Here is a 23,723-nt window from a genome sequence, read left to right on the forward strand (position 1 = left end):
TTTTACCTTTTCCAGGAACGAATTCATTTTCCTTTATTTAGTAGGAACAGTTATGTGTCATTAATACAACAAATGTGAATTATATTTTGTCAATAAGATTATCTAATTATAGAAAAAAGTTCTGTCTGAGAAGTGGGAGGGAATAACTTCATAGCATGGATCAGTTTATATGTAGAACAAGCCTGAAAAGATGCTGAGATTGCTTTAAACAGACAGAAGCGTGAAGGCAACATCAATCTTGGGATAGAAGTGAAAATAATTAAGAGAGTTCTGGAGTTTGGGGGTTAAAGAAGACAAGCTCTTTCTATTTTATAATTTTCACTAGGTTCTGTTAGTTTCAAAGGGCAATTTGACAAAAAGGAAAAAAAAATGCTCTATGTCTGAAAGGCACCAGAAAAATGAAGCAGGATACCGAGTTCGAAACATTGGTTATATCATATAAAATGTGTGTGTGTATTTTTATAGATTGCCTCTGTTTAACTAGGAATTTGACAATGAAATGTGTGTGCACCAGAATCAGACTGTTCAGATTTGTAATCAGGCTCTCCCACTTACTAATGTGATTGTGTGTTGGTTATATTAAACATTTTTTAAACAAAGTTTTTGTAAATAGCATCATTTTATGGCTTTGTAATAAAACATGGAATGTCCTAATAGTTATAAAAAATGCCCTGGAAAGATTATAGAAATGATTTTTAGAGAATAGCATATGTGTAGAAAATGATGACACAAACTTTCCTGGGTGATTTAGCTGAGAGTACTATGTTATTCTAACCATCTCCCAAAAAACCCCAAAACGAACAAACAAAAAACCCACAATTTTTTAAATAGCAGACTTCTGCCAATTATGAGAAGTAATATGGACCAGATTTATTTTCCCATCTTAAACTGTAATACTGAACAAAAGATATGAAACAATGTTTTTCAGACACTGGATAGCGGGTAGCACATGCCTGAAGAGTTCTGAGGATGCAGCACAGGGAAGAACACAGAGCTCAGTGGTCTCCATGTGCTGAGAATTCAGAGAAGCCAAGGCAGCTAGAATTTGCAGGTCAGGGTACCCGAAAGGAAAGAGCTACAAAGAGAGGAGCTCCAAAGATCCGCAGGAGGCTTCCCTAGAGTCTTCAGTTCAAACTGACCAGTGTAGGTATTTGAGTGTTGTATAATAAAGGATTTACCTTGTCTCTGTCCCAGGTTCTCAGGAGGAAGCTTCTAAATCCTCAGTTTCCCAAGAGATAGGAATGTATTTATTATTAATGGTGGGCCCTGGGACCACACCTGAGTTTATGCTAATGAAGTGACTCATGGTGGACCCTCAGACAGTTTCAGGATGACAAAATAAAGAGTAGCTATTTAATAAAGCAATGTTATAGGTTGAATTGTATCTCCAAAAAGATATGTTGAACGTCTCACCCCCAGGACCTGTGAATGTGATCTTATTTGAAAATAGGGTCTTTGCAGCTATAATCAAGTTAAGATGAGGTCACTGGGGTGGTCCCTAATTCAGTAGTATGATGTCCTTAAAAGAAGAGGTAAATCTGAACACAGAGACACACAGGGAAGATGGCCACGTGGAGACAGAGGCTGATACTAAATTATGCTACCACAAACTAAGGAATGCCTAGGGCTACCAGAAGCTAAAAGAGAAAGGAAAGATCCCCCTCTAGAGGCTTCAGAGGTTGTATGGCCCTGTCAAAACCTTAATTTTGGATTATAGTGTCTAGAACTGTGAGTAAATAAATTTCTCTGGCTTTAATTTGTAATGCTTTGTTACGGTAGCTGTAGGAAATTAACATAGGCAATAAAGGAGAGACAATGGAATCAGTAAGACAAACAACACAAAATTATTACTAGTTGATGCTCATTATAATATTTATATATATATTACTTGTTTAGTTTTAAGTGAAATGTATGATTCAATAAATTGTTTAAATATTCTTTAGGATTAGCATATATTCGGCCTATATCACATTGCTCTATAGGAGGCCTCAGGCTCCTCATAACGGAGCCCCGGGAAATTACTGTCACCTATCTTCAAGCTGGCACTCATGAAGATACTCATCATCTTCACATTTTAGAAATATTGAGGCCTTTTATATAGTCAAGGTATATGCACATGTGTGGCTGCTTTAAGACTTATGGTACATGTTCACTATATTAGGAGACAGAGTTATATCTTCCTTTTAAAATATTAGCTATTATTTAGTTTTGAGTCCTTGAACAGGAAAATAAATCCTATTTAACACCATTTCTGTATGGAAATGGATTTGTTATTTGAAGATTTACTAGATTAATTTTATCATCTGTTTATAAAAATGTATAATATGGGAAGGGGAGAATAAAACCTATCTGTACTTGACCAATGGAGAAGGTCGTGTAAATAAGAAAATTATTTTGGAGGAGTGTTCAAAATACCCAGTTTAAACAAATTCATGAGACAGAGTAAACTAAAAAATATTTTAGCTAATTCTTGTCTTGATTTGCATTATAATACTCAACTAAAAATTACACTAATCTTTTCAGTAAGTTAGAAATCTCAAATTTGACAAACTCAAAATTTATAATAGTCACTCCAGAATTCTTAGGAGACTCAAAACTTGCCTAAATTGAAATATAACCATGTTAAGGCAAGAAAAACTGAACAATATCAAATACCATAACAAATACCTTGTTTGTGGGCCAGAACTTTGTGTTTGTGCAACGAGAACTGGAGTCACCTCTCGACTATTTCCACTCTGTGAGAAGACAGACTTCGTTCCAGTTTGGCCGATTCTGGCAACGGACTGCAAAACACAAAAAGTCTAAGGTTTATGAATTATAAATTGTGTTATAAATGATAAAAGACACTGTGCTGCTTCCATCTTCATTTTCCCCAATGCGTGCAAGATTTCATAACATACACTGTCATCTGAAAACATGGACTATTAATGTCATTATCAATGTTATATTAGAATGAACATCAGAATACTTCCACATTTTAACTTTAGTATTTTTATCTTTATCTTACCCTTTCATCTTTTAATTTAGTTTCTAAAAAAAGGCTCAAATTTCCTGAAAGCCATTTATTACATATCTTTTCCAGCTGGGGCTAAGTGCTGAAGAATTTTAAGACAGTTATATTCTCAAGATTTATGATTTAACTTAGTATACATAAAAAATAATAATATAATATTTCATATTCCTTCTTTGGCCCTTAGTAAAAACAGTTCTATACAGGTATCCCTCACTTTTTGAAAGTTCGTGTTATACTACTTTGCTTTAACAAAATACCTACATTAGTACCTGTTTTTGCTAACCAAAAGAAACCTGAAGAGGATTTTCCCTTTTATGAAAAAAGGTGGAAAGCAAATAGTGTTCAGTGTCTCTTTCGCAGTGAGCTGGTACAGAGGCATCGTGTGCCCCCAGCATGACAGCAGCATCGAGAGGCTCCCTCCCTGGGAACTACACTCAGCATTTCAGCATCAGCTACCATGGCTTTGAAATGTGTCCATGAGCATCTGTGTTTTAATCTCGATTAATTTTGTGCATCTGTTACAAGATGTGTCCTAAAGTATCAGAAGAGCCTAAGAGAGCTCGTTAAGATATCATGCTTAGTGAAAAACTTGAATGTAATTAAGTGTTTCAATCCTGGTGAACCGAGTAAAGACATTGTGCATATGCCGAATTTGGGGTCTGGAAATGCTCAAATTTTTTCCATATAAATTAATGGTGACTGTTTCTTGCTTTAAGCCAGTTTGGCTTACAGAGGTTTCATGAATACTCCACTTTCAGATAGCGGGGAAAATCTATAGCAGAGGAGTATATCAAAAAAAAAAAAGAAATTATCCAATTATTTTCCAAATTCTAAGGATATTACTCTTAGAATTAAAATTTCTTTCCACTGTATTCTATCTCTCATTAACCAGTCTCTCCTCCCTTTGAGGGGGAAAGAAAACTTTGCTTGTCCCTTTCTGTCTTCTCTAACTTATCATCTTATTTCTATTCATTTTCTCACTTATCTTCACTATAAAGTGATCTATGACTATTGTATTAGTAGATATTTAAAATTTTTTTACTACCAGATAATTTTCTTCAAAACTTAACTGCTACTTTCATAGTCACTATACATAATTCTTAAACTGTATATTACAAATAATCACTAATAATCATTTTCTCATCAGACATGAAAGCCTTATTTTAGCTTTTCCTACACTCACCATCACTGACCATCTCCTCCTTTTGAAACTTATGTATAACTTCCAGAATAGTATAGTACCTTTATTATTTGTTTTACCATTTCATTTGCTAACATCTCTTTCTTCCACTAATTGTACTCCTTAACTACTCTCTCTTTCCTTAGGAGAGCGGGCCATTTTAACAGCTTTAATTGTTATTTCTATCACTAGGCCATATTCTTTCCTCTATGATTAACTATCCGCTAAATATTTTCACCTAATCTACCACCACCTCAAAATAAAACTTTATACTCCTTCCTCCTCTTCCTTCTACATTCACCCAAGGGACAAAACTTAAAGTCAATATTGGCCCTTCCTCATTTAACAAAGAACTAACTATGTACTGCACTCACTACTCGGTTTGCTATTTTGGATTGATACTGCATGCAGACCTCAAAGTCCAGCTTTTCCAAGAATGTCTTCTAACAGGTTGAGAAGAGAACACAGGCAGCAGAGGATGAGACAGTAGTGGCTTTTATTACCTGGGCAATGAAAACATATACCTCTTCACTGCCTAACTTGTCCTTGATTGAGATGGTTTGCCTGGTTTTGGCTTATTTCCCCTACCATGCTACTATGCCTCCTCATAACTATAATAACTTCCACAATTATATTTAATTCCCATAACAATATAATAGCAGGTAGTTGCCAACTTTCAGAAATCACATTTAAAATAATCTACACATTAACTACTTTGCGGTCCCTTTTTACCGCTCTTGCAGTTCTTATTATCACTGATTAAGGAGCTAATATAGAAAATCGTATTTTACAGACTTTAAGGAAGTTCCGGAGTAACAGAGTAAAAACAACAAGATGAAACATGTCTCTAGGAACGTAAGGGGGCTATATTAGTCATTCTACATACTAGACTAGTAAGACTTATTTAGCTTCCATTTCTTAAACATCTATTAAGCATGGCAACTGGCATTTTACACACATAACCTAATTTAATTCTCACAGAAGATGCTCTGTGCCACAGATACCTTGTAAACAAATGGCACTCTGGCCTCTACTGCCACAGACCATTATAAAAGAACATTATAAAAAGAGCCTTAAAACTTGTTACAATATTTTTTTTTAAGAATACTGTCAAGTATTTTTCACTTTATTACATATTTACTATAAATTTACTACACATCTATTAGGATACACCAAAAGAATTTTATTATCAGAAATAGTTGGCTTTATGTGAATCAATCTTTTTCTCATTTTAATGTTAGTATAATTAAAAACAAATGGTGGTAGGGACAAGTAAAAACAATGGCATATATAATTTCTTGTTTATAGTCAAAGAAGCAATCTTAATTTTATAAAAAAAGGAAATTAAAAGTAAAAATCTGAATATGCTGCACTGAAATAAACTATACTTGTGAGTTATAATCTTATGTGGCCAAAAGAGTATCTAGCTTTGTGTCTCTGACTATAACCAGGAGGCTATGACAATGATAACCTTCTTTTACATTCAGATCAATAACTCTAAGGCAACAACGATCATATAAAGTTAGAGTCTCCCTGAAATTCCTTTAACAGATTGGAACTTTAAATGAATTTCATTCATCAACACACAAACGGTATGTTACATAGAAAATACCTTTTTTGAAGGGGCTCCGGTGGGTGGCACGTCAATTACAGAAGATGTATTAGTGTAGTTTTGTAAATAGGATCCATCTCCAGGACTTGGGGTTTCTAATGGCAAAATCCCAAAACTGAGAAGAGGTTGAAATCAAGGTGTCAAAAAGTCATCAAGGCATATATAAAGCAGCAGTATACTTAAATTAGAAGGTCTAAAAGGAAGAGAATGGCAAATCAGTCTTGGGGGCAGTGAGGATCTAAGGGGCAGATTAAAAATAAGCTGCGAATGTAGGCTATTCCACCCACCAAAACTAAAATTAAAAAAAACAAACAAAAAAACAATGAAACAAGACTAAATTGAGCAGTAACTACTGATCTCAGATTTACTTGATACAAAGAAGAGTGGCCTTTATAAAGGCTAAGTTCCAAATGATCAAATTACTTCAAATTCCTGGAATTTATGGGATTTAGATGCTACTATAGAAAAAAATGTCTCTAGAGACCACTGATTCATTTGTGGATTCACTGAGTTGTAATCTCATGGTTATGCTATTTTAGTAGATCTCTGGCCCTGTTCTAGCATATAACTTTTTATTTAGATACGTTTGAATATGTGTCCTCTGGGCTGGGTTCCTGCATTTATATATACATACACATCTAATAATTTTGACAAAATATTTCATATTGATGGGTGTCATTCCTTCCTCCATGTTTTAGAAACCAGCACTTTAACAACCACTGCTGTAGCTCTGATTATATCATAGGCATTCCAACATTTCAAGAGGTTCATTGCTATTCACTGACACACAGCCATAAAGACAATATCTTTTAATGTACACACTCGCTGAAAAAGGCATATTTAAGAGTTTTAAATTTTCTCCAATATTTAATATTTTTTTTATCACAAGTACTATATTTTTTTACTTCATTTTCTGAAAACAGAATAGATTCAGTATTGACTTATTAAATGCCTCTATTTCAATAAGGATTTAGAAGCTGCTATTCATATTAATTTATATTACTAATAATATGCATTATTATAAGATCATTTAATATTACAGTACATTTTAAACTATCTTTTGTCTTACCTTGGGGTTAATGGGCTAAGAGCAGCTGGTCCTCCTAATAAGCTTCGACCAGTTTTTGGTTTATTTTGAACCTGTTTAGATAATATGGAAGTTCCTGTTCCAAGAGGGACAGTATCTGGTGAAATTACAGCTGAATCAATATAAGATACTGAGGAATCTGTATTCAAGGAATACTTTGAATTGGAAGATTCTAAATTCAGTCTGTTTAATTCCTGAAACAGAAAATTTCTACCATGTCATTTACAATACATTATTTAGTTCAGATCATTCTTTTTCGTTTACATGACATTTTGAACACTACTGTATGATACACTTACAATTGTGTCCTGGGGTGTTTCCGTAAGAACTGTCTCAGGCTGTCTGTGAGATAAATTATGATTAGATACTACTGTTGTGCAGGAGTTAGGCAGACAGTTGCTAAAGTTATGTAAAGATGTTAATTTAAATGTTTGGTCAGGATCTGGCTTTTCACCTGTGAAGGGAAAAAAAAAAGTTCTGAGGAAATGAGATTTAATTTTTTTTTTAGGTATGCATAAATCAGTGGAAATAAATCCTTAACAGAGTTTTAAAGTTCTCCTGTCTGTTTCAGATGATCAAATTTACCTCCCCAAAGCCCATCCATCAATTTACTGCAGAATTTCACCCCTAAGATAAAGCTGTAAATTTAGGAAATAAACAAAACTGCAATGACACTGATTTTAAATATAATAAGTCACAGGAAAATGCAGATTTCTGTTTTACAGCAGAAAGCAAAGATCCAGATCTCACTTTGCTCAAGATAAGAAGTGAGGGTAGAGTTGAAACCCAGTAGATATTACAGTAAAGTTTTAAGCACTTCCACGTACACAAACATGACAGTGTTTTAAAATGATCCTTTATGCATCCTAGAGCATGTACACTGAGACACTCTTTCTCCTTATTTTCCAAGTCTTATTTATATAACAGTTTCTGCTTTGGGGATTCTATTTATTTCTTATACAGAAAGCTATTTTGTTTTGACTAGTGTTATACTTATAATACTTATAATACTTATAACTCATTCTAGAGGACACAAGAAAAGCCACATTATTCCTGAAACATGATTCCACTTTATTTTTTATCTCAATTTTAACAACCTTTAGCTTTGAAAAATATTTTTCTTATGGATAATTTGTATCACTTTTCAAAAATTAAGCAGGGGGAGAAAAAAGAAGAGGAAATGGGGGAACCCTCCCCATGCCACCTCTACAAACCTACCTATTTCACATAATGATTCAAAGGGGGACCAGAGGAAAGGATTTAAACTAAGGCTCTTTTGGTAACATTCTGATCCTTTGGCAAGCCGATCTGTCTTGCTGTAAAGACAAACAAAGAGATTAGACAAGCTACAAAAACCAAAACGTATTATTAAGAAATGTTTGATAAGTCTTATAAAGTTCTGAGAACACTCTTGAGGCTTCTCCAGACCACCAATTTCCCCTTCTTACCATTTTCCAATCTCTATTACTTAGGGCAGTTCATGTCAAAAGTCAGGTGAAAGTAAACAGTATAGGAACCGAAAGGAATGCTGACAAAATAAACTATGATTGTGTTCTTGAATATTACAACGTTCTTGGAACAATCTGGAAATTGAGACAAGCATTGTTACATCCCTAGTTTTTAAATGGGAGGGCGGATGGGGTTGAGGGTTAGTAAGACTCACTGGAGCTTTCAGGTAAACAGTATTAATCACCTGGTCTGAGGTTGAAATTCTTCATTGTCTAATGGAAAAAAATTAAGATACGGCAATTACAAAACTCTAAGGTTTTATGAAGGACCAGATGTCATCTAACCAAGGTTTCAAAAGAACCCTGAAATGAAACTATCAGCTAAAACATATAATCTGTTTATGTGCTATCAGTATAATCTCAGAGACTATAAAGAAGGCCTCCTTGGGGAACTGGATATTAGTTTGCCTTCCAAATTTTGCGAGTGAGTAGAAACTAGAATAAATGATGTACTAAAGAAAAGAAAGTACCACCAGCTGACGGATGTCTAGCTTCCTACACCTGCTAATTTGATCCAATAAACACATGGACAACGAGGGAAGCAGGAACAAGCAGTAGACTTTCAGAAAATATAAGTTAGTTTTATCGAAGTCTATACCTAAAACTCTGTGAAACCTGTTAATGGAAAAATAATTGTCACAAGAATTATGTAATCATTTACCAAGGATTGAAGGGTAACAAGAATAGGAAATGAAGAGGAGACATAAAAAGGACATATTTTTCAAAGTAACAGGAGTGGAAAGTGGCAAATCAATGCTTGAGAACTTTTGGCATAAGCCCAGGAAAAGGAAAATAACAGTGAAATCTCAATGTTTGAGGATTATCCTAAGCTTCCAAGAGTTCTAACTGCTTCTCACCTAAACTAATTCATGTTAATAGTCCCCTCGTTTCTTTTATTTAGCCTTTGCTTACATGGTGTAACATAAAACTGACACTTTTATTAATAAGTTTTAAAGATCCATTGAATAGAGTGTATGAATTATTTAATGGCCAGAAAAGTGGTGGACAAGCTGATTTAGGCAAAGATAGAACAATCCATTCAAGGAAAAATATTCTGAAAATGTATCAGGTGATCCTTTGTGATGAAAATCCTCTTCTCCAGTATTATTTAAATTTTATTTTCTTTTTACTTTAGCAAAAGGAAAATTCTTTTCAATTTTGATAAGCTGGCAAGGCTAATTTTTATAAGCCATGATCTGATTAACAGACCATAAAATAGAAGAAATTTAAAACAAAATTAGTGTCTGCTAAGATTAGATACACACATATATACACATCTAGAGATAGATATGGATATATGTATAAATAATATAAGAGCCAGCTGGGGAAGAAGCCAGGTGGAATTATAGCAATCTAATCTAGGAGATAAATCTCTAATTATTCATTCAATAGAGAGATAAAAAGAGAAAAAGATTTTTTAAAAAATTAATCTGCTTAGAGTATTCCAACTTTAGATGGACTTTCTACTAAAGCCCAGAGAGGAGTTTCCCAAATAATTGGGGTAAAAAATTATTTAGAGGGTATTGGGAAGAAACAGATTAATCTAAAAGCTAGACTTAAATCAGCTGTGTCCTAAACATAGAAGCCTGATGTGCTACTGTAGACAAAAAGACCAAAAAAGTATCCACCAAAATACTGAAAATAATAAAATAACCTAACAAGCTGTAGCTATAAAACTATACCACCTATGTATCTAGATTACTGGGTACAATTTTGGTCACAGGACAGGCATATGATGGTTGAAACGCAAAGCTAGTTTTTGGAGCAGGGTTGTCTCCCATTAGATATTTAAGCTTTTAATCTTTATGAAGAATTAAAAAAAAAAAAATTCATCCTTACTCCTCTGAAGAAGGGGGAAAAGACCTTCCTTCATGGTCAGGACTTGATTCAACTATAACTTCGAAAACATTTTATAATCTTGCTTTAAAGTAACTAGTAATACATATACAGCATTTTTAAAATTTGAACACTTTGTTTTATTAGATTTTATTTTTAAAAACTTTAGACTCATAGAAGTTGCAAAAATAGTAATGTTCCCAAGTACCCTATACCCAGCTTCCCTTATTAACATCTGACATAACCATAGTACAATTATCAAAACTGGGAAATTGACAGTAGTATAATACTGTAAACCAAACTACAGACTTTATTTGGATTTCAGCAGTTTACCATGCACTCATTTGTTTCTGTATAGTTTTATAAAACTGTATCACATGTATAGATTTGTATAACCACCACAATCAGGATATAGAACTATTTCAACATCCCAAAGAAACTCCTTCAGCTACCTCTTTATAGCCACAATCTCACCCTAACTCTAACCTGTGAGAACTAATGACCTGTCTCTATCACTATAATATTCTCATATCAATGCTATATAAATGGCATCATTTAGTATGTAAACATTTGTGATTGGTTTTTGCACTTGCCATAATGCACCTAAAATCCATCCAAGTTATTATATTTATCAATAGTTTGTTCTGCTTTATTGCTGAATTGTAGTCCATTGTATGTAGTTTGTTTATCCATTCACCCACTGAATTTGGGTTGACTCCACTTTTGGGCTTTTACAGATAAAGCTGCTGTCAACATTTATGTATGAGTATCATTTTACATTCCCATCAGCAAGGTGTAAAAAATCCCGTGGCTCTGCATCCTCACCAGGACTTGGCATTGTTTTTTTTTTTTTTTTTTGATTAATTTATTTTTTTATGGTGACATTGGTTAGCAAAATCCAATAAGTTCAGCTGTACATTTTAATAGTAAGGCATATATATATATTAACATTGTGTGTTCACTTCCTATAGTTAGATTTCTTTCTGTCACCACATATTTGACCCCCTTTACCCCATCAACCTCCCCCACCTCCCCTCTGGCAACCACTAGTCTATTGTCCACATCCATGAGACTTGGTATTGTTGATGATAGTTTTTATTTTAGCCATTCGAATACATAGTGGTTTCTAATGGTGGTTTTCATTTGCCTTTCCTTAAATTAATGGCTGATGATTTGGTACATCTTTTCATGTGCTTATTTACTATTCATATATCCTCTACAGTAAAGTGTCCATTCAAGTATTTTGCCCATTTTCTAATTAATTTTCTAGTTTCTAGTTTTATTATTGAGAATTCGAAGAAATAAAACTTCATCTATCAAGTCTTTCCTAGTTACCATCTTACTCCTCCTCTTAAGCAGGCAGGTATTCAACATTCCCTCATTTGAACAAAATACTGCTAAAATTTTATAGCAGTGCTTTCATTGTGATGATAAAAACTTACCGACTTTTGTTTTCTGCTTAGCACCTCTACTCTATTATAAGCTCTGAGGGCAGGGACTGTGTTATTTATCTTTACATTCCCAGCGCCAAGTACTGTATCTAGCCATAAGGGCAGATGGATCTCAAAGTTTCTTAAGTAAGTGTCAAGAATCATATTTGCATGCACTAAATTCATTACTCTAAGTCCTTTTATTAAGATAAATAAAGCGATTGATATTATATCTTTACTTACTCCCATTCTTAAGAGTGATGTCATCTGAAAATGAGCTCCCAAATTTAGCTAAATAATTTATTCTATTCAAAAAGACATTTTCAAGGTTTTTAAAAAACTACTATTAAACCTGCCTCAATTTATCTTAAAATAGCTGCTATCCTAATCCTTTAGACAAGCAATCCTCAGCCATTTCTCCCATGATATGCAACTTATGATGTATGATACATTTCCAAGGGCAAACAATTCCTGTTACCTAATTATATCTCCACTCCTACTCCCCAGCTCAAAGAATATGCCAGAATAAAAATCAGTGAGAAAAATATTATCATAGTGATAACTCTGAATTCACTCTCACTTGCTTTTTAAAGACTGTATTTAAATAAATGTGAATAAATTTCAAAATTATTTGCAAAACCACTGTTAAATTTTCACTACCAATGAAGGAATTATCTTTCTGACACAGCTCAAAATCATTACTGAGACACTAGATGGGAACTGCTAATTACTGGAACCAGCTTCAAGTCTCTTTCTAAGGAGTAGCAGTGATATTTAATATTAGAGAAAAAATTGCACTCTCTTCTTTTCCTCAGTGGATCACATGAAGATAGTCTCCTCAACCAAGGTAAAAAAACCCCCACATGCACACTCAACTGTTAGGTAGTGCTACTGTAGCTATTATCATTAACACAAAGTAGATGGTCAAAAATGGGACCAGTATCTCTACTATTTCACAGGTTCAACAAGTTCATGGAACTAGAAGACTGTACTACTCAGCCAAGTGCTATTTGATAAACACAGATCAACATAGGTTTTTAAAACCACAAAGCATTCTAGTATTGGCTATTCGAATGATTACTTACCAATATACATGTCCCAACAATGAAAGAGTAAAGCAGGCTGAATCACCAAACTCAGTAACAATATCATCATGGCTTTTTTGTTTGTTAAACACCCCACCAGATAAGATCTGTTCCCCTTCTGCAAGCCTTTAAAACACAAATTTACAGATTAAAAAGGTCAATATAAAAAGGTCTGAGTGTAAAGACATTCTTCATTACCAACGAACCTCTTACTAGAGAGATAGGTAAAGTAAAAATTTCATGATACCTTTAGAATACCAAATAAACTTGTACTTAGAATTATTTAGGACACTGGGCATTTACGATCTTAAAATTCCAGTCTTGCCTTTAAAAATATAATCAGTTAAATTTAGTCTCTGTATATACAAGTCTCCTCTGAACAACACACACATTACTCATGTCGAAAGAAAGGGAAGACCATTATACTGGGGCGGAAAATGTGAATGATTTTTCATTAACAGATGTGGTGACCCTTCTTAGTTCTATAATTCCTTGAAATAGAAATTTGCAAGCAAATTAAGTAAGATTAACATACTTTAATTAAAAATGGTATACTTATGGCCTCAGTCATTTTTAGGTTTATAAATGAAACCTGAATACCACTTCATCTCTTATTTGTCATTTATGTTTCCTTGATATAGAAAATTACAAATGTTCCCTAAAGAAAAAAATCTGCCTGACTTCAGTATATATTTTTAGCATATCAAAATTTATAATGGTTTGTATTTTGAAGTTTTTTCCAAATCATCATGTAGAAAACACTCAAGTGCATTTACACATAAAATTTAATATCTAAAATTCCTTTACTGTCAGTGGAATTTTTTTAAAAACTATAAATTTTTATGAGATAAGAATATCTAATTTAAGAATTGGCTTAAGAAACTGGTAAATTAGATAAATAGATTTTTCAGAATCTAACATTAGAATCTTTGGAGTAAAAGTAATTCAGTAACAAATGTTATAGATATTGTAGCTAGCTTTAATTTAAAAGTCATCAATTAGACACTGGACAAATGAAATATTTATTGAACTGTGGCGACTTTATGAGACTTATTTGTATCCTTTCACTGTAAACCTACGAACTAAATACACGTACAGGCTTCCACAATTATCTATTACTTTTACCATTATTCAATCTCTTATAACATAGAAAAAGAGTTTAACAGAACATAACTACTGATACCTCTAACTACGTCCAGATTCAGAATTGGGACAGCTGATTTGGTTTTATAATTATAAGGTGCAAAAGAAGTATTCTCCATTGCTTCAAAGGGGTAGGAGCAGTGGTTCCCAAACAGAATAATCTTGAAAGGCAAATAATTACACAACTGCCTAGATACAAGGGAGCATTAATCTCAGGTGAACTGGTAAATAGGTTTTCAGGCTTATTCCAATTAGTCTAACAAAGAAAGCAAAGGAAAGGAAAGAACACTTGGATAGGAATTAGTTATAACTTAAGTTTCTCCAGAGTTAAATTCTATTATTTATTACCATAACAATGAAATCTTTTCATAACAAAAATAATAATGCTGTAGGCAATATATAAACATTCCAAAAGTTACTGAAATAGACAAATCTCTACTACCAAAAAACAGGGGAGAAACAGAGTCAATCAGACTTTAAACCATCGAAAGAATTTTATCCAAAATTCTACAATGTAAGTAGGAACAAAATTAGAAAAGATCTTAAAAACTTACTTGCTGAGATCAACACAACATTTTGCAAGCAGGTATTTACACTGCGGTGTAGTACAACTGTGTCCTTTCAAGAGTCGATACGCTTTATACGCCTTTCCTGAGCGGTAATAACAGGTTGCCAATAAAAACAAGGCTTCTTCTGAGTGTACTAAGAACACATATAAAAAAAAGGCTATTATTCAGTAGGTTGAATGGTAATCACTGTTTATCTGGCAATAAACAAGTTTAGCAACAAAAAAATTAGGCATGTTGTTATTTAATTTAAAACAATCATTTATTAATCCACATTTGAATTAAGGAGAAATACTTTACTGATAAAAATGTTAGTTCCCCAAGTCCTGATTACCGTCTTCCTACAAGGAACTAAGGAGATACACTGAAGACAACCATGGTATTCTCTGTACATCCTTAAGAAAAGTAAACACACACACACACACACACATGCTCTCTCTCTTTCTCTCTCTCCTACCTTTAAGAAATTTGACTACCAGTGAAGCATCTTGTTTTTATGTAATATTTTTCTAATAGACCCTTCGAGAGGATAGAAGTCAAATTTCACTAGAGAGGGAAACTCAAGGTTATAAATTACCAATTTGAAATCATTTCTACATCACAGTTACGGTAATTAAACCACTCTCCAATGGCAAGAGCTAATATTTCATCAACTTGTCCCCTATCTTTATATTAAGAAATACTTTCGTCTTAGTTAATAAAAAGTAGCTACCTCCTACCTCCACAATTTACTCTCTTCCATACCGACCACAAAGGGGATAAAAAGAAAGAGGGAAAACCACAAATCTGTGTTTCTAAAAAATGGGTTATGTAATAATCTCGGTGGGCTGAGGGATCCTCTAAGCCAGTGGTTCTCAAAGTGTGGTTCCTGTACCAGCATCAGCATGACTTGGGAGCCTGTAAGAAATGGAAATTCTTGGGCCCCACCTCAGACCCACTAAATCAATACTTATGGGAGTAGGCAACAGCAGTCAGGGGTGTAACAAACCCTTCAGGTGATCCTGATGGACGCTAAAGTTTGAGAATCACTGTTCTAAAGTACAAGATAAAATTGTCCTATCTTCCTGAAAAGTTCACTCAAAGATTTGGGATAAAAAAGTTATTTAAAATTTTACTCTTATAAAGTTTTGTGTTTTTTTTGGTGGGGGTCATATACATGTGCAAGTAAAATCTAACAGAACCCTTCTTCTCTGGTCTATCTTAAGATTCATATACAAATTCATATACAAAGAATGATAGGTAGCGAATGATAAATTCTGGCATAAATGTGTTAATAGGGTGGTACAGTAGTTTTAGCACTTCAGAAGCAAACAAAAATGAATGGGGAGCTCTACTGCAATGGGAACATTGCTAATTTCACTGAACTACAGGTGCTAATTCCTATGAATTAGAAAGTGATTTCTTCTGGGTCTTGCAAAGGCCTACTAGTTTCTTGTCACCTTATAAATTAAGTCTTTTAACATAAGTCCAAAATAATTAAAAGGGGTTTAAACTTACATCCTCCACATCCATTTTCACCACATAGGAAGGTGAATTAGTCCTTCAGTGCTTCCAAACCAGATAGACACCTCTTCTTCAGGATGATTTATAATCTAAATAAGCAGCCTTTTCCAAAATGGACCAATTTGGGCAAGACTTAAGTTTGTTGAGGTGATTGTTCTCTACTTGGCCTTGATGAACTCTACAAATACCATAGAGAGCTCCTTAGATGTTAAAAGTACTTTGCTTGCTGTGCTATCATGAACCCTGATGTTTTAAGTATTCAAAGATGTGATATATGTTTCATCTTGATTACCTTTTAAAGTTCTTACATCAACTATAGGCATTATGCACATGGATTAGAGCACTGACCCTAGAGCCAAACTGTTGGGTGCAGATTCTGGCACCAGCCCTTATTAGCTACGTGACTTGGGGCAAGTTAACTTCTCCAATCCTCTGTTTTCATCTGTAAAATAAGGACATAGTGATACCTAGCTCCAAGGGTTGCTGTTAAGATTAAATGGGTTAATATATGTAAAGTACTGAGGGTAGTGCCTGATACATAGTAAAAGCTATATGTGCTATTATTAAATTATTATTATTGGCATTCTCCTACATTTATAATACCTGAATGGTCATTTGATATTAATGTGGGGTATACACCTATGTGGCATTGAGCCACATAAGTGGCTGAAGTAATTCCATTTCATCATTCTTTTTTTTTTTTTTTGCTGATTGCTTTCACTTGCTTGGGTGCTGTATTTTTCATATTGTATGATTTGTTTCATCTTTCAGTCATTTATGTTGTCGAACACTTCATCTACATATACAACTTCAGTATTTTAATATTAGTCTCAATTTTTATTTTCTCTACATTTGTTTACATCTTAACCTATAGTACTAACTGGTTTCACATTTGTTGTCCAGGATGAGGTTAATAATGTTTTAAATACTTTGAACCCATGCTTGGAGTAAATACACCATAGGTGAGAGGGCTGGAGGAAATTTAAAAAGTCTCCTTCGTTTTTGAAGGGGAAAGTGGCAATATGAGGAGAAAGCAGATGGCCAGACAGTGTAGGGCTTTGCAAGCTATGTAAAGATTTAGGGATAGATCCATAATTAGACATCTCTGAAGCATTCTAAAGGAGAAAAGTAAAGAGAATGGGTTGATTTGTGAGGATGGGAAGGGAAAAGCCAAGGAAGAGTAGATATGGGAAAATCAGCTAGGAAGCTTTAGTATCTTAGATTAGGGCGGGAACATTATAAATCCAGCTTTGCATGCACTAAGTTTGATGTGCATGATGTCTGCGTGAAACATCTAAGTTAATGCAGTTAAATAGTTGAGTCTTGGATAAAATAAGTTCATTGGAAAGAGCAGAGTCTTAATTCACTAACACATAATAAAAATGAAAACTGACAGTTAAAAAAAATTTTTTAAACCTTTTTTACTGGCAAGAATTTAACCATGACAGTAAAAGGATAGGCCAATGGGCCAGACATCCTTTCAGTCCTTTCAGTGACTTGAATTTCTAGCAGCAAGATTTATTTATCAAAATTTCTACGAATTGGCCTAAAATGATACATTATATCACATTTTTAGTAGTATTCTAGACATTCCCCTCAATGATAAACTTAACACAACCTGGTAAATAATTTTTTTTTATGTTGCCAGTTGTAGTCACATATTTCTGTGAGTTTGGGCTTTTAACATCATGGCTAAGAGAAGAGAAACTGATGCTAAACTTTTTACTCTGATTCAGTTCTCTTCAACTGAGCCCAATTTACTGAAATCTATATACCCAGTGCAATTTCTACATCTGGCCTATTAATCATTAAGACAGGTAGAACACTGGTGAACAATCTGATGGTAACGAAATGAATTCATATTAAAAAATAAATATTTTACAGTATAAGATGCAAAGCCTATATTAAAATAAAACACTAGATTTCAAGCAATTTTGAGCTTTGGACTAGGACCCTCGAAATAACTTAAGGAATGCATACTGACACAATGCCTTCAGTTTTTTCTTTTTTCCTTTTCTTTCTCCAGTTACAACCACCAGTCCTGTAGAGTATTTATAGATAGCAATTTTCCATCTTTTCTTAGAGGTTCTGGGCATTTCCTTATTTTAAAGAAATGCACGCAAAACTTAAGACTAGTTAATTTTCTGAATTTAAATAAATCATCTCTCTCGCTCCAAGGATCTACCATATTAGTTGTATTAATATATTCTTTGCCCATATAGTCTAAGATTATTTCTACTGTTCTAACCGCTTATTTATTCATTCCTAACAGTTAAACTATATGTAATTTCAATTAAGAACCTTAGAAAATTTCAGAGGCACTACACGCTATCTTTCAGAACAAGGAGAAAAGCTTTAAATCTATGTTCTGTCCAACAGGTTAACCAATTTGCAATGGAGAAAAACCCTGGTCACGGAGATCGGGTATTGGCAGTGGGAAGGAAAATAGGTGCTTAAATGGTGGAAGGGGATGTGGAGGGAGATGATAAGATTAGGACGGTTTTCCAAACAGCAAGTCTCAATTCACTCGTGGATTGTGAAGTCAATTTGCTGGGTATCAAACTACACCTCAACAACAACGAACACTCAAATAGAAAGTATCAGAGTACAAGATCTGAAAAGCCACTTTATTAGAATACGCTAGGGAGTGAGGGAACTTATAAAGGACTACAGATTATATTGTTCTTAAATAGATACTTCTCCTTTTAAAGATGAGGAAAATTAGCCTCAGAATAACTTCTTTACTAAGATCAAATGGCTAATGAATATCTGAGTTGAGATTTTCTCTTACACTATCTGCTTATACCACCGTCTTAGGCAGGCTATCTATGAAATTTTTAGGAGAAAGACAAACGAGTGATGAGGAACTAGTGAAACAAATTATTTCAAGAATTTGACTTAACAGAGGATCCTACCTATCAACTTCTTTAACTTCACGCCCTGTTGGGTATTTTTCTCTAAAACACAGGAGCCATCACTAGTGGCATAGGAGACCACTGAACAAAGGGGTAAATGGGTTATATCTAGCATACCGACTCTGACAACTAATACTGTAAGCCAGTAACACTGTGTTGACAAGAATTCTGAGGCTGGTTCAGTGGGAACAAGTACTGAGATGGTTAGTAATGACTAATGGTAAATCAGAGGAGTAGCATGTATTTGCTACCTTCAGCAGAGTCAGAGAGATCTACCACTTACTGCCTGTGAACACTGGTCTTAGTTTCTTCATTTCTAAAATGGCAATAGCAATGTCTATAGAATTATTGAACACTAAATAAGGAATTAATATTAAAAGTACTTAGAGTACATAGTACACAGTTAAGAAATCAATAAACAGTATATATAAGTTACTGTTGTCATTGTTACTGAGCTAGAATAGCATCTGTTCTCACTGTATTTAAATTCTAAAATCTTTCCTCATAGAAATATAGTTATAAAGTGTCTTAAGTCCTATATTAAGAGAAACTAACATTTACTGAGCAACTTTCCAAGTGTTAAGCACTGTATCAGACACAGAGAGAAAATGAATTAAATAGCTTTATGTGGCTTAGTCTGGAATCCTGCCAATTATCTGAATTTGCAATGACTAATTTACAATCTTTTGGAGTTTAACTATAATAAACTAGAAACTGCCTATGTTTTAATAGACAAGTTTGAAAAAGAAATAAGTATAAGACAGCAAAACATGCTGCCTAGGTATCAATGAAAATATATGAAAGTAGGTTATTCATAAAATACCTTGCTTTTACACAATTGAGCAAAGTAGGGTAATCTATTTTATTATCATCCTTTCTCTCACTCCTTCTCACTCTCCTAAATCTTTTCATTGGGACCTCAAGACTCCTGCTCCACAGATCTTCCCACTTTCCTTACTGTACTCCTGGTCTCCCTTGAGGACCTGATAGCACTCTCAAAGAGAATACTAGTTTCCTCATATCCCACTTATATCAGTGTCAAGGTAAGTCTGGTCTCCTCTTCACTTCTCAAAACTATTTCAAAGCATTACTCTTTACCATTTTGTGAAATCCAATGCTCCTGAAGTTCATTCCTTCTTCTCATAACTCTCAGCTATGAAATTCAGGACATTCTTCTTCATTAATGATAGAATTTTACACACCTGGTCTTCCTCTCCTACATTATGCTCATATAGCTTCCAATTCAACCTCAACTAGACTTCTAGTACCTTTTATGTTGTCTCTTATTTACCAATCCCTTTCTGTGTTAATGTTCCTAGTTAGTTTATATTTCCTGGTCCACATCTTGTCTCTTCTTTATGTTCTTATTCCTTGCTCTTTTGTGACACATGCCTGACAAACTCCTAACATTGACCTTTTGATGCTTCTGGTAGGTTACTAAACACTACTAGAGTAAAATCATACAACTGTGCAGAAAAGTTTGCACTATCAATTCATGCAGGAACAAACCACACACAAAATAAAGCTCATCAACAACCGTAAAAAAATAAAAATAAAAACTCCTGGCAAGTAATCTAATGGGAGCTTACATAAAAAGTAGGAAAATTAAACACACACACGCCTGAGGAAAAAGAATGAAGCATTGTATCATGTTGGAAAGGCTATATATAGTAAGGAGTCAATCCTGCCTAAATTGATTTATAGGTGGTGTGTATGGTTACAGGTTAGCATTGATCAAAATATTTGTGAAATTTCAAAGCAAAAATAAAATGCACATAGAAATATTAAAGTATAAAAAAAGATAAAGACTTCTTACTAAAGAATAAATTAGAAAGGAAAAAATGATAGGAGAAAAGACAGTCCTTAATAAATATTAAAAGACAATATAAAGAGTTAATTATAAAATGGAAAGATATTGGGTTAAAATAGAAAAATAACTATTGGAAGATAGGAGAGATTCTAAAGAAAGCAAATATTTTTTTAAAAATTTAATATAAAACCAAGAAAATACCATGTGGGAAAGAAAAAAGAATTATTTATTAATTTTTAAAAAATTATCAAGAACCATATATTGATCGTAGTTATAAAAAGATGACAATTTTCCAGGTACTAACGCAACAGGAGAGAGTATACATGACAAAAGTTGATGAGTTCAATGACAAAAATTTTAAATATCAGAATAATAAAAATAAATAGAATAAAAATAAAAAAGCAACAATCTGAATATAGATTACAAAACAGGAATAAATTTAAAACAAATATGTGATAAAACACTCATAATTCCTCATAGTTATAAAAATACAAGACAAAATACCTCACAATTTTCAGGTATGTAAAAATACATTCAAATCTTAGACTGATAGGACCATAAAGGAAGTCTTACATGGTTGGTGACACACCAGATTACACCCCTCTCAGCTAAGTTATCAACTGGGCAAAAAGTAATTTGTTGTAGAACTGATGACACTCTTTGACTTGTAAATTCCATTTTAGAATATACAATCCAAGGAAATGACTTAAAAAAAAAAAAAAGGCTGCACATAGTTATGTATATTATCACCTTAGAAAGAGAATTACAATAATTAATGACAGAAATAAAACATATATTACTAGATGTTTACTGAGCATTTATTATCATGCCAGAAAACTGTGCTTTAAATGCATTATCTCATTTGATTCTTCAATTCTATGAGGCAATTATTATAGATGAGAAATCTGAAATACTCAGACATAAAATAACTTGACCAAAGTATACAACTGTATATTTAAGCAATAGGGTTAGGGTTTGTACTGAGGCTGTAGACTCCAATCCATGCTCTTCACCACATAATATTAGAACAAATAAAAAACCTGGAAAAATATATCTAAAGATTGGAAAAGATTAAGTAAACCACAGTGTAAAACCTGAAGCAACTCTACACAGTTATTTAAAGTAGCATATAAGGAAGCTATACAGATATAGGGGAAAGTTTTTATGAACTAACATCAATCAAAGAAAAAAACAGATACTTAGAATCTTGTTACAGTTATAAAAAGTGATGGAATTCATATATTTTCTTCATTTATGGTTCTACAGAAATGAATATATTACAAACCTTCTGCATACAGTCGTTCTGCAAGGAAAACCGCATCTCGGTAAGCATAGTGGTTTAGTGCTTGCCATATAGCAGCCTGCAAATGGAGAAAAAGAACATAAATATACAAACATACAGAGTTTCAAGGTAACTCCTAGCTCAGAGACTTGCATATAATCCTCAAATCAACATCCAATTCCTAATTTAAGTAATAAAACCTCAATGCCCACAGTGCAAACTCTAAAGTGTGTTATATAAGGCCCTTCACATATCGGAATTTACTCACTGGACTCTCCAAGGACTTTTAGGCCTCTGACTTTGTACTTCCTTTTCCTTCACTGGGGAATGCAGACTCCCTCATCTATCTCATAAATTGCTCATCTCTAAAGACTCAGTTTAACAACTACTTCATAAAGCTTTCTTGGCTGATCTCTAGCCATTTTTTTTTTTTTTTTTTTGGTAAACATACCAATTCTAGTATAAGTAGTCATATTACCAGTTATTTGTTTGCAGGTCTGCCTACCCCACTAAACTATATTGCTCTAAACTTACAATGGTGGTTTTCAATAATTTTTCAGGATACATGTGAGTGAGATGTTCAAATGTATGTCATCCATCCACAAAAACTTCCCCAGTGAATTACCTTTAATGCCATCCTATTATCCACTACTCAAGGAAGCATATTAAAATACAAATGAGTAAAGCTATCATAGGAATAACCTTTAATCTATTTGAAGATACTTTTTCTTTTATAGAGTTATGAAACATTAAGTATATATCAGATAGAACATTTTAAGTAATAATAAACAAAAATATTTAGACCCATGTATTCCCTATCCAGCTCAAGAAATAAAATAGTACCAATATTTTTGAAGTCCATTATGCACTCCTCATTGGTCACATAATTTTTCTCTAACTTAAAGAAGCAACTACCATCCTTAATTTTGTTAATCTTTCTCTTGGTTTTCTTCACAATTTTTTATATTTGTATGTATCATCTTTAAGCAATGAAACATTTAGTTTACTGTTCTGAATTTTAAATAAATGCAATCATATTATATGTATTCTGCTATGATTTGCTTTTGTAACCCAATATTATGTTCTGAAAATTCATCCTTGATGAGGTGTAGCTGGAGTTCATACATTTTGATTGCTGAATAATATTTCCATTGTATAAATATACCAAAATGTATTTTATCCATTTTACAGAATATGAACATTTGCGTTATTTCTAGGTTGTTTTTTTTTCCAGTCATAATGTTGCAATAAAAACTCTTGTATTCATCTCTTGGGGTAGATGTTTAAGAATCTCTCCAAATTAGGATATATGCTTAAGAACGAAATTACTGGACTGATGAGTATATACATGTTCATCTTTACTAGGCAATGTCAAATTACTTTCTGAAATTGTAGGTTTAATTTACATGCCTACCAACAATCTATGAGCTCCCTTTACTTCACATCCTTTTCTACACTAAGTACTGTCAAACTTACCAATCTGATAGATGTAAGATGCTTATCTAGTGCTTTTAATCAGCATTTCTCTGAATAATAAAATGAGGTTGTGTTCATTGTAATTCATTTCATGTTTATTTGGCTTCTGGCAAATGCCTCTTCATGTGTCATACATTTTTCTGTTGGGCGATTTGCCTTCTGTTTTACCCAGCATTTTTAGGAGCACTAAACGAGAAGTTTTCTTTAATTTTGAGTGTGTCATATAAACTATGCATATGTAAATTATGTGTTTATATATTTATATTTTACTTAGCAT

The 23,723-nt window shown here is 33.3% G+C and overlaps 1 protein-coding gene across 9 annotated transcripts in view; it reads right to left on the reverse strand.

The window, feature by feature from the left end:
* Positions 1-23,723, reverse strand: part of CDC27 (cell division cycle 27) — a 59,795-nt gene that overhangs the window by 23,209 nt on the left and 12,863 nt on the right. For 2 of the 9 annotated variants that reach the window (XM_039846835.1, XM_039846836.1), the window contains exons 2-9: positions 21,974-22,049; positions 14,449-14,596; positions 12,752-12,877; positions 8,111-8,208; positions 7,192-7,346; positions 6,875-7,086; positions 5,806-5,920; positions 2,668-2,783 (exon numbers count right to left, since the gene is read on the reverse strand). In XM_039846835.1, the coding sequence (XP_039702769.1) occupies positions 2,668-2,783; positions 5,806-5,920; positions 6,875-7,086; positions 7,192-7,346; positions 8,111-8,208; positions 12,752-12,877; positions 14,449-14,596; positions 21,974-22,049 (1,046 nt within the window). Of the gene's footprint in view, positions 1-2,667; positions 2,802-5,805; positions 5,921-6,874; positions 7,087-7,191; positions 7,347-8,110; positions 8,209-12,751; positions 12,878-14,448; positions 14,621-21,973; positions 22,050-23,723 lie in introns of those variants that run through there. The other 7 variants (XM_039846833.1, XM_039846834.1, XM_039846837.1 and 4 more) reach the window with 5 other exon arrangements.

This window comes from Pteropus medius, unplaced genomic scaffold (genome assembly GCF_902729225.1).
Source record: "Pteropus medius unplaced genomic scaffold, Ma_sr-lr_union100, whole genome shotgun sequence".
NCBI lineage: Eukaryota > Metazoa > Chordata > Mammalia > Chiroptera > Pteropodidae > Pteropus > Pteropus medius.